The sequence below is a fragment of the Triticum aestivum genome, chromosome 3A (genome assembly GCF_018294505.1).
Source record: "Triticum aestivum cultivar Chinese Spring chromosome 3A, IWGSC CS RefSeq v2.1, whole genome shotgun sequence".
NCBI lineage: Eukaryota > Viridiplantae > Streptophyta > Magnoliopsida > Poales > Poaceae > Triticum > Triticum aestivum.
The window spans coordinates 685,005,267-685,017,738 of NC_057800.1; the positions used below are offsets into that span (position 1 = coordinate 685,005,267).

General features: G+C 41.4%; 1 protein-coding gene across 1 annotated transcript; it reads right to left on the reverse strand.

The window, feature by feature from the left end:
• Window positions 1-2,768: 2,768 nt before the first annotated feature.
• LOC123063207 (protein LAX PANICLE 2) lies at window positions 2,769-9,210 on the reverse strand. Its single transcript, XM_044486941.1, has 4 exons — window positions 8,348-9,210; window positions 7,933-7,983; window positions 7,449-7,521; window positions 2,769-3,025 (listed from the first exon to the last, which is right to left on the reverse strand). Exons 1-4 carry the CDS (start codon window positions 9,010-9,012, stop codon window positions 2,831-2,833), a joined length of 984 nt encoding a protein of 327 aa, XP_044342876.1. The 5' UTR covers window positions 9,013-9,210; the 3' UTR covers window positions 2,769-2,830.
• Window positions 9,211-12,472: the final 3,262 nt, after the last annotated feature.

Below are 12,472 nucleotides of genomic sequence, written 5' to 3' on the forward strand. Positions count from 1 at the left end.
TCATACAGGAAAGCAATGACTTCATGAAGACAAACTGTAAAGTAAAGGGAAGTGAAGGATAGAACCAGTAGCTTGGTGAAGACAAGGATTTGGTAAACCAGTTCCAGTTGCTGTGATAACTGTACGTCTGGTTAGGGAGGCTGAGATTCAACTCAGAAGACCGCGTCTTCACCTTATTCCCCTTGAGCTAAGGACACACAGTCCTCGCCCAATCACTCTGGTAAGTCTTCAAGGTATACTTCCAAACCTTCACAGACTCCGTTCACCGGCGATCCACAATGACTCTTGGACGCTCAAAACGCGACGCCTAACCGGCTGGAGGATTCACAGTCCTCAAGTGTAACAAGTCTTCAGATCACGCGGACAGAAAGACTTCAGTGATGCCTAACACTCTTTGGCTCTGGGTGTTTAGGGTTTTGTCCTCGCGAGGATCTCTCTCTCAAATGCTTCAGAGGTGGGTTGCTCTCAAACGACAAAAGCTATGCACTAACTCTGAGCAGCCACCAATTTATGGTGTAGGGGTGGGCTATTTATAACCAGGAGGCAACCCAACCTGATTTGTCCGAAATGACCCTAGGTCACTAAGGAACTGACACGTGTCCAACGGCCAGATTTTAAACACACACGGCAGCTTGACTTGGGCTACAAGTAAAGCTGACTCATCCAGCTCTAGATAAGATTTGCTCTCATTGTCTTCGTTCAAAGACATAGGATTTGGTTGAGCATCACATCAGTCACTCTAACTTTATTCACTTGGAACCCACTTAACAGTACTGTGATTCCTATGACTCAACAAAGAAGAAAAGGAAACTACGAAACAACTATGTCTTCGTACTCCATAGTCTTCACGTGAATGTCTTATCAAGTCATAATCTTCGTTGTGAATATCTTCAGAGACCACCATTGTCTTCAATGTCTTCACACATTTTTAGGGGTCATCTCTGGTAGGTAAACCGAATCAATGAGGGACTTCTACCTGTGTTATCCTGCAATTCTCACAAACACATTAGTCCTTCAACCACGTTTGTCGTCAATACTCCAAAACCAACTAGAGGTGGCACTAGATGCACTTACAGAAAGCCCAAAGATCTTGTACATGTCCTAAGTGGATAGCTCAAATTAAATTCTGGCTATTGACCCGCAAAAAATAGATAGAAGGTATAAACCACAATAATATTAAAATATTTTATATCAAAATAGTTAGCCCGCATTAACCTATTTGTCTAAAAAATGCCAGCCTACCACCTCATCATGCAACATGTATAGAAAAGACTCACCTCAATAAGCAATTATGCATGTGAGAAAACCAACCTCATCATGCGAACATGCACGAAATTTTTTGCAATTCTGTTTGTAGAATAAAAGTTTTACAACTATAGTATAATCAAACAAAATAATTCATACTATGTATTTTCACTTTTAGTTCTCATATTATTACTTCAAATATCAAGTTTCATACAACCAAATCTACTGAAATATATGGCAAAATATTTTTGCAACAAATGTGTGGGGTATCATCTAGTATTTTGATTCAAGAATTCAACGGCAATGACTGCGGTTGGCTCTGGTATGGGAGCGGTGACAGCGCAGTTGCGGTTCGACAGTCCACAGTCCTCGATGTAATGTTTATTATGTTTGAGATGGTTTATACTTCCGGTGAATCATCATTTTCACCAATAAAAAAATAACGAGTGGGATATCATCTAGTATTTCAGAGTTCTGTCCAACAAGAGAAAGCCTCACACGATAAGAGGTTAACACAAAAAATTGTCCACCACAATTCCAAAGAGAGTTAGCAACAAATACACATCACCGTGGAAAAAGGAATAATACAAACAAGAAAACAACAACATCATAACCAAACTTTTTTAAAACATAGTACAATCTTAGATGTCCACAATAGACACATCTACTCACAGTCTACCTCTATAAGCACCTTTGAGACATTGAGCCAGCGTCACATCTTGAGATTTACGAAGTCACCATACGCATCTCGTAGTCGATGAAAACGTCTCCTCCTACTAAACGAAGATCACCAGAAAGACTAAAATAAATCTAGAAAAATGCAAGCACTGGGACTTACCCTGGTGGGCTAGTTCCATCACAAAGAATCTAACCATCTCAGCTACACTAGTTCACCATAACCTTAACTTTTTAAATAGTCAATGCACAAGAGATCCATAAAGTTGCACCCCCAGGTTCAGTCTAGTCCACAAATTTGCAAATTGGAGTGGACTAGTGCATAAAATTCACACCACAGGATCGAATTCGTCCAAATTCAGTTCAGTAAACAGATTCTGGCAAAATGGCGAGCGTCTGGCGCTGACATTTTGCAAAAAAAAAAAGGAGCACAACAAAGCCAATGGCACCTCAAACTTTGATCATGAATTGGACGGTTCGATGCATGTGTACAATTTGTAAGCGTGATTGCTGCTTCGATCGCCTTATCAGATGCCAAACTGAGCTCAGTAATGCTCCGTGTATGCTCGCTTAATTGCAGCAACACACATGCACACAGCTAGTGGACATAAACTGGCAAGTGCGAGCATACACTTGAACACATGATGCTTTAGAATGAAAACTACTTACAACCGTACCAAACATATGACTCCACTAAATATGCTTCACTCCAAAAGTTTGCAAAAGTAAAGTGGGATTAACAGATAGGAACGATTCATGGCTAATTGGTTGGTTATTCTGGGGCCAATTAAGCATAAGTTAGCAAGATCAGCAGCAGATTAGAGACAAGCAGGAAGTACCAGGAAAAATGAATCAAATAACTTGTTTGATTAATTATAATCACAAGGGAGGGATTTGGTTGATCGGCTAACTAGTGGTTCCCTACACTTATGCTGTAAAAGAGTATCATGACATGGTCAGTGGTAGTTGTGGCCGGTGAGTGCCGACATGGCAGCCCGGCCTCCTCCTCTTGGCTCGGCGCCGGTGAGCCGCGCCAGATGCTGTCCCTCACGTATCTCATCTGCAAGAAGGGAGGAAGGAGATGCCCTCGGCATGTCAGCTCCACCTGCGTGCGGGGAACAACAGACATATACACTGGTTAATCCAATGTTGCACACTGGCTAACAACAAGAAATGGTGTCTTCTGCGCAAAAAAAGAATGAAAAAACGGTGCCTGGTTTTAAAAAAAATGTTCAAAAAAGGAATGATGTCGCTGGCACGAGGGATGCACATGACTAATGCATTAAGAATGCCAGATGCCATGACGGGATGTACTATCATATTTTAAACTCAATGTAGTTTTCTTACTATTACCACACGCACGTAAGACATTTAGGGCGCCTCGTAAGTGACAAACAGTGATACTCTCACTGCAGGCTCATACAGAAGCACGAGTACAAAGATCATCTAATGCAGTCTCATCAAGAAGTCTTTGGATAGATCTTCCACCCGCACTGACATAGGCATAGTTTCGGTTATATTCAACTTTATTGTTTCCTTTATGTTAGATTGTGATGGATATATGCATCTTAGTTAGTATGTAGAGTCCGGATACCGCCTCAATATGTTTTTTTATCTCTCTTTTTAGGGAATATTTTGTATCTCTTTGATGCTACATTATGAATTATTATTACGGAATTGCTAAGTCTCAATTGACCGAGACTTCACCAAGTATCAGTCGATGTTATATTTGTTGGATCTTACATGGAGATCTATGCAAAATTTTCCTTTTAGTTTTTTTTCTTTCTTACATGTTATGTCACTTGACTAAAATTTGGTTAAGTTTTAGTCAACTGAGACCTAATCACGCACTTATTATTAACAATAAGATGTCTTTTATCAACGAAGAAATTAAGTTACGCGTAACACATGCATGTGCTTTCAAATGAGTATTTAACCAAAAACTGCCACAATACATGTATGTGTCCGTGAGGACTATCACTTTTTTTTTATCTCCCTAAAACCTAGTATCACTTTTGTGCTAAAAAATTGCTAAAAACTATCACACATTGTTAAATCGTGTGTTCTCAGGGACTCATAATCGTGTGTACGTGCATGCACGTTGCCACATTGGCTACGATCCGCCTAGCCTAGCATACGCGGGCATGATGGCATGCATGCGCGCGTGCACGCACGCATACAGAACGACTGCGCGCCATGAATCTGGGATTTTGGGATTGGTTGTAGCCTAGCATATCGATCGCTTTCACGTACGTACGTTGGCTTTGCTGTGCAGCCACGTACATAACCTCTCCCCCTCCTCAACACTCCTTCCATGCCAGCTCGCTACACCGCACTCCGCCGACCTTACACTTACAGTACAAACTACTCCTCCATTGCAATAAGCCAAGAAGCTAGTTAGCTCCTCTCCTTAATTGTCATTATAAAAATGTATATATATATATATGCCTTCCCTTCCATGAAAAGCAGAATAAATTGAGTACTTCCTCAGTCCGAAAATACTTGTCAGAGAAATAGCTCAGTCCGAAAATACTTGTCGAAGAAATAGATGTATCTAGACTTACGTATTTAGGTTCTGGATACATCTATTTTTTATTCATTTATCCGACAAATATTTCTGGACGGAGGGATTGGAGTGAACCTAAAAAGTTTTCGAAAAATTGATTGCGCACGCAAGACCTTATGCGTGTATGCATGCACTGTTATTGATCAGATGGAGTGGAATCTCTTGCACTGCCATGCATATTTACAAGTTGGCGTACGACGCCAGGGAGAAATAAAATCATGTGCTAGAGATGAGCTACTTACCCAGAAGAGTGTGTGCGCGTGCTTACTTACACGCTGGCCGTCGCTACTGGTCGTACGACCAGGCACGTACGTGCACCTCGAGCGAGTGGTCCTACCCGCGCACGCGTGCCGCCAGTGGCCGGCCGGCCGGCGTCAGATGGCCATGTCACGTACCTCTCGTACCTCCTAGCTACGTACGTGCTCTACTACAGTACATAAAGCGACCCACCGACCGGCCGGGCCACGCCGGTCGCACACTCATCAATCCACCACGTTTCTTCTCTCATCCGAATGTACCGATCCGTATCGTACGTGTGGCGTCCACGTACTCGACCGTATACCAGCTGTCACTCGGCTGGGTGGTGCACAGAGTAACTTCATATATACGGACGAACGAGTGCTCGCAGTCCAAACAAACTCCGATCGATGACCAGAAAAACTGGAGTACATGTACGCACGCATGCGTGACGACGAGATGATGAACGGACATATATGAAGCAGAAACAAAAATATTCCCTCCATTTCAAAATAGATGATCCAATTTTATACGATATGTGCCAGTATTATTCGCGCGTGACCCACGCATGTAATGTAAGCATGCAGACCACCATCAACAAAGTTAAAAAGAACCAGTTATGTGTGTGTGTGTGTGTGTGTGTGTGTGTGTGTGTGTGTGTGTGTGTGTTTTGAAGTGAGTTCTATGCATGTTTTTTTTGCGGGGCTATGCATGGGTTAATAATGAGTACACTTAAACTGCACCAAACATATTGTCAGAAAAACATATGCATGTCATCCGGCAGGGGAGCGGCGACAGCGGCGCGTTGGCGGCTTGTTCTTGCGGCAGTACTAGTCGTTGGGTGGTCTCGGAATCTCGATGTAATTTTTGTTATGTTTGAGATGCTTTATAAATTAGGTGAACTTTTATAATAGATCTGATCATTTTCGAAAGAAAAAATACGTATGCATGTACCTATAATTGATTTGTAGAGGTTTGTTAGGCCAATGATATTATTGTACTTGATGGAATTAATTAGTTTGGCGATATAATTTGCTATGCTATGCGTGTACGTATCCATACAGAAAGTAATGATCAGAGTTTCATATCAACAAGAGACCGTATAATTAATTAGTTCAAGTCCTAGCTAGACTTGCATTGGTGATCGCATTTTCTTGGAATTATTTCAGCCTTTTCGACGATGTTCGTTCAGCTAGAGGAGACGTTCCCGTCGAATATGAGGCGTCTGTGGTGATTTTATCAATCTTAAGATGTTGTGCAGGCTCAGTATCTTGGAAGTGCTCATAGCAGTAGGGCGTTTCGTGCGTGCATTTATAGGGATGAGTGTATATAAGCATCAGCGGTTGTGTTAATGTTGAAATAAAATCAAGAGACCGTGCAATTAAATGATTGATCGTCTTTGTTTTAGCAATCCAAGGGAGTACTATCTTAGTGCAGTACTAAATAAGAAAAAACAAATCATCCACGGTTGCAGTCGTGAACTTTCTATACGCAATCATATTATTGAATTTGTGCAATATTGTTAGTTTTGTATTCACAAAGGATGCTACAAAACGTGCCGAAGTTAAGCAGAGCACGTCGAAATCAGACAATCAAGTTGACCGTGATTAGTATAGTTCAGATGATTAATTATTGACAATGATATACATACACGAACTGTATTAAGTCTGATGAAAACGAAGTTGGCAGCTGGTGCACTCTTAACGGATGAGTTGGGATGGCCATGTCGAAACACAGTATGGCATGCATCGACGCCTCAACAGTCAGCCGGCCCTCTCATGCATCGTGTGTTAGCTACTTCATTATGTATCAACAGAAAAACAGCATAAGCAACTCAATATTCTTGCGTGCATCAAGCTATATGATCGATCCATAAATTCGTACAAGATGCTGACGTGATACTGTATAACTTATTTTGCAGCATGCATGCGTGCATGCTGATAGTTATGCACCTGCTCCATTAGTTGCTAATTAATTTCCGTGAGAATATGTTGGACGGTGCATATTTAGGTGCAGAGGGCAAAAGTTATTATATCCGTATTGACTTTAATTTTGTGATAATTGCCCACCGTTGATTATACCGATGCATCTAGACAGATAGAGTTTCTGTTATTAAGTTAACTCTAGTTCTGACGAGTTTTTTATTTTTTGCGGGGTAGTACTGAAGAGTTTTTTGTATAGATGTAAGAAATGTTATTCAAGTGAATTGTATTAAATCCCTAGCTATACATCTTGAACTATTTAAGTTTAAGAGAACTTGATGCATATATGATGTGGCCCCCTGACCTATTGCTTTGTCTATATCCAACAATATATGCGATGCTGACATAGCTTAGCTATGTGGTACGTTTAATTAGGTATAGTGTTTCTTTCATGATTATTCCAAGTGCCAATAGTGTACCATACATGCGGCCACACAACAAGAAACCAATGCTCTCTATACCTTGCAGTGTAAATTCAACAATCGCGCGACTATTCGCAGTTAATCACTTGATTGGCGCTTCCCAGCTAAATTTGATGTTACTAACGTGATGGAGAAAGACACATAGAGCAATTCAGAACAGATGAAAGACGCTTGTTTTTTGTAAAAAAAAAAAGAAGTGGGTGCTATATACCAATCTGCCGAGGATAAAATTGTTTATATGCAGCAATCCTAAAATTGCATATAAATATAGCCATGCCGCCATAAAGTTGGCAATATTTAAAGGTCGATTTCGAGATGTACCTGATGAGATTGTGAGAGTCCTAGCTTCTCCGCCAAGTACTTCAGCACCACTTCCACCTTCATGCTGGTATCCCTGTGGAAAATAATATACGCATGCATTTTGAGATATATGTGTGTATGAAAATGCAAGGATGACCTTTCAATTCACGTACTGATGTGTCATTGTTTTTTACTAAACAATTCATATATATACCAAATCATTACAAAAAACAAAAGTTGTATTCGATAGGTACAAATCCTACATGTATAGCTAATTAGCTAGCCAGCTGCCGGATGAACTACCTAGAAACTTTTGAGACTAGCAAGGTATAGGTAGTAGTACTAGCTAGCTACGTTCTACATAGGCCGTTGTAGCTAGAAACTAACTAAACAAGGAGAGCTACATATACATACGCATACTGCACCGATAACACTGTTGTACATTAATACTATTTGTACTCTACGGAGGAGTGCAAAAGAAATAAAAAATGCAATCAAATTATACCTGATTCTTAGGTAGCTCTTTGGTATCTGAGGCAAAATGGGCTCTCTAACTCTGCAAGAGCATGGCAAGAAGAGTAGTTAAGTACTAGAGCTCCACACTGCAGCTTGAAAAATATAAATTAAATCCAATCTAAGGCAGCTTTGTTGGCATATGTGCACTTGCAAAACTATGTAATTTATCATAAAAAATAATATATGCAGCATGCAGGGGGATTTTCTTTTTCCGAAAAGGGCATGCAAGGGGGTTTGCATTGTTATCAGATGCATATTCGTGATGTGCATATATATAGAGACATTGCTATGAGTAATTAACTGAATATGATGAAATTCAAAACAAAAAATCAGAAGAGAATCAAATTGAATTTGTGTGTACATATATGTAGAGTTGTTGTGTATGTAGAGATTAATATGCTTACTGGTTGGGAGCTGCCTGAAGAGTTAGCCACAAGCCGGTGGCCTCCGTTCTTGTCGGTGGGCTGACGACTCTCAAGAGATCGGCGGAGCAGCTCCTCAGCGGCCGCGCGAACTGCAAGAACGGCGGCGCCGGCGTCATGGACCCGCTCGCCGCCGTCGTCGGCCGATACCAGCCGTGGCCGTACTGGTGGTGATAGCTCCTGATGGGCAGCGGGAACAGCGGCGGCCGGCTCGTCACCCTCGAGCTTTCTCTACCGTCGCCGCCGGCGAGCAGGTCCAGCTCCATCGGAGCAGCCCTGGCGCCGTCGTTGTCGCCTCCAGCGGAGGAGGAGGACGTGGTGGTCGACGAGGACGACGCCACGGCACCGAGACCAAGCCGGAGCCAGTCCTTGTTGCCGCCGTCCTCGTAGTCCCCTCCGCCGGCCCGGGAGCTCGTGCCGGCCGCCGCCTCCTCCTCGGCGTTGTCGTTGTCGTCGCCGGCCATGGCTAGCCGACGAGGGAGCCTGGACGGCTGCAGCTTGAGGGCGTCGACGCCGTGAGCGGCCGCCGAGGCAGCCTCCAGCTGGGAGGCGATGTAGTATCCGGAGTAGTACGACGGCGGCGGTTTGCTGTTCTTGCCGCTGGGTTCATGGTGCTGCGCCAGGTGATTCCTAGTGGTTGGGACCATGGCGGCGCCGTGGATGTGCTGCTCCTGCGGTTGCTGACCTCGTCCGCCGGGAGGCACGTCTCATGTCGGTGGCTGATCAGACGGCAAGGCGCGTCCATGGCCGCCTCATCTCCATCCTCTTCTAACTTCTTTCCTATGGTATGGGCCGGGGAGCAAAGGAGATGAGGAGGGAGAGGAGAGGAGAGGCGAGAGATGTTTCTTTCCCCTTGGTCTGAAACTTAATACCAGTCTTTGCTAGAGAGAGAAGCTTAAATAAATAAATAAAAGTTGCTGAAGAGAGAGAGGGGGGACAGCCACAGGAGAGAGAGAAAATGAAGAATTTTAAGGATAAAAAACAGGATGTGGAGAGGGCTGTCATGTCAGTAGAGTTAATTAATTTACAATTATATGTGTGATTTGTGATGGAAGTGAGTCCATAATAAACAGTACTAACATAAGCTAGGGTGGTGCATGCCTTCTTGCTGTAGAATCTAAGGGCAAGGCCCAGACATGGCACTGGACACGAAAACTACCTACGCCAACAGCAAAAACTCAGGTAGGACATAGGGTACAGAAAGAAAGAGAATGCTAGAGAGACAAGGGTAGAGAGAGAGAGAGGGAAAGAGAAGGCTAGAGAGAGACGTACGGATGGATGGAGGTAAGTGTGAAGTATGTTCTACGTTGAAGTGACTGCAGCATGGCAACGCACTCACCTTATCACTAATCCTAAAACATGACTAATAGTAGTCCATAAAACACAGATGTTTCCATCAAGGTTACTATATTTGGTCTAAGTGGTGTTAGCTTTTGACCACCCTAAAGTTACTAAGTAGCCATTTTGCGCCACTCCTCTTTTTCCTCTGTTTTCTTCGTATGCACGTTTATGCTACTCTCGGGTTGCTAAAATGTAACTGTTGTGTGTTTGAGAAAAAAAAACACTCTATACAACTGTCGTGTTCAAGAAAAAGAACACTATATTCATATTTGTAAACTATCATAGAAAAAAAAAGCAAACTCACAATTCCCAATTCATATACCAACAATAAAAACACATACCACAGACCAACCACACTGTTCATTATTCTTGGCTATGGCCCTATTCTAAATTTCGAATATCTTATTTTTAGTTGGTTCTAATATCTATTTTTTTTTAGTTGGTTGGTTCTAATATCTATTTTTATGTCCTTTTATCAAATAGCGAAACAGGGTTCGTAAGTCGGCTCGACTAAACGCGGTTAACATACTATACCGCAATGTCATCAAACACATAACATACATGCTGAAATGCTGAATAATCAGTCGGTCAGCTCAGGAGGAATGCCACTGTTGGATGAGGCACCATGTACCTTTCTTTGGGGGATATCTTGTTATGGTCCTGTTCAGTTAGGACGCTGCTTTTTGGGGCATTTAAGTTGTAGATGCCATGTCTCTGTTCCTGTTGGAGGGTCATTCGGCCGGCAATATTCCTTAGTCGCCAAAAGCTTAGTTTTTTCTGTTGCTAAGTCATGGATCATGACAGATATGATATGGTTATCACCTACTTGTTTGCAACATTAGAGAAACAAGTTGTTAATGACACGTTGAGCGCTAGACAATCGATGGTGCATGCATCAATTAGCAAAATGATTAGAAAAATAAACAAATTTACGGATTGAGCTTCTAGTTAAGGGGTGCCACTTTCTAGGAAGCATATGTACAGATGTTTTTTTGGTAAATTAAATTAGATGTATATACAATATTTATTTGATTGAAGTCTTAATTTGAGTAGATGTAGATATGGAGGGTTGGTTAGTCCAGGAGTTGTGATATTGTGTCTGATGAGATATGATAAAGAGCAGTTAGCTGTCAAAATAGATAAATGTTCAAGGGTAGTTAGAGATGGGGTGGGATCCTGTAAAGATGAGCAGACAACTATTTGTTCTAGTATTAACCAATTAAATGTCATTGGTCATTTTTATTATAGTACATCTCATCAAGGGTAGTTAGAGATGTGGTGGTAATGGATACTGTAAAGATGAGCAGACAACTATTTGTACAACAAATGTTAACCAAAATAAACTGGAACATATCCCACCATTGGTCATTTTATTATACTGAGAATTGTTATGTTCATGAGAGTAATTTGTCGGTTAGCTAGATCATGTTACTCTGTTTCTTGGTCCAGCATATCCCAAGTCAAGGGCCATGCATGCATGCATGTAACATGGATCAATCAGTACATTACATGTATACAGTGAGAACTATGATGGTGATGATAATTGAGCATTATACTATTTGCTTGTGTACAATTGACATGTATCCACTTGAGCTTAGTATAGTGTGTATATACAGATTCTCAGTGTCATAATTATCCAGAGCAGCTGGATGTATCATACATACTTGGTTAGCCGTTGTCAGTTATGTGCAGGTGAGGTCATCACGTAACAGAGATTAATTAAGGGACTCCATGCATGAGCACTCTCTGACTCTGTAATATACAACTAATTAGCCTACACCTATGAGCTAACACAGCTGCGCAAGGGCATTAGTTTATTTAGCACATGAACACAAAACAATCAAGCACAAGCACAGCCGCATACATACATGCTTTAAATTTCACCAATTGGTTATGGCAAATGAAAGATTGCGAGATCATTATGCAATCATGCAGCGCGTTTGACAGTTTTATCAAAATTAAATTAGAAGATGCAGCAAACGGATAGTGCCTCCACGTTGCGCACACACGGTTTGTAACTGCACATTTGCAGTGTATATTACTAGCAAGTTGATTGTCTCCATTGACATGCATGGCCATCATATCATATGGATGTTTTATCGCGCAAATTATTCATTTACTAGATTAAATGGTACACACAAAAACATAGGCTGGATACGTGCCGGTCACTACTCCCTAACAGCACCAAATCAATGTCTTATAATCCAAATGTACATGTTGATTGACTTTTTTTAGAAGAAAAAAATCATGACGAAGGAGAAATAGTTTATGAACATGCTAATAGCTAGTCTACGTTAGGAGCATATATATGATAGAAAGCTGTCGTAGAATTAACAACCTGCTTTCCCACGTTGTGTTAACAAATAAACAGCCTACCAAAACGTCATATATTTTAGAACGGAGGTAGTATAAGCTACTCCCTCTGTTTCTAAATATAAGTCTTTTTAGATATTGCAATTGGGACTACATAGGAATGTATATAGGCGTACTTTAGAGTGTAGATTCACTCATTTTGCTTTATATGTAGTCCATATTAAAATCTCTAAAAAGACATATTTAGGAATGGATGGAGTAGAAGTGAACCTTCACGCAGCTGAAGAGATCAATAGCTTGTCCTTCAGGAATTATCATTTACTAGAAGGGTTGTGCACGCTTTGCTGCGCTGTTGGTGTTGTTGTTTTTAGAAAGTAACTCACTCTATTTTAAAATATATGGTGCATTATTTTTTAAAAGATAAAGCCTTTTATATTTGTTTAAATTTATTAA

What these genes read in the sequence shown, in the direction of transcription:
- LOC123063207 (XM_044486941.1), bottom strand. Translation starts at nt 9,012, where the DNA reads ATGGTCCCAACCACTAGGAATCACCTGGCGCAGCACCATGAACCCAGC. An exon ending in CTTCAGGCAGCTCCCAACCA is followed by an intron (nt 7,984 to 8,347) that starts GTAAGCATATTA and finishes ATGCTCTTGCAG; the next exon opens with AGTTAGAGAGCCCATTTTGC. An exon ending in GACTCTCACAATCTCATCAG is followed by an intron (nt 3,026 to 7,448) that starts GTACATCTCGAA and finishes CCCCGCACGCAG; the next exon opens with GTGGAGCTGACATGCCGAGG.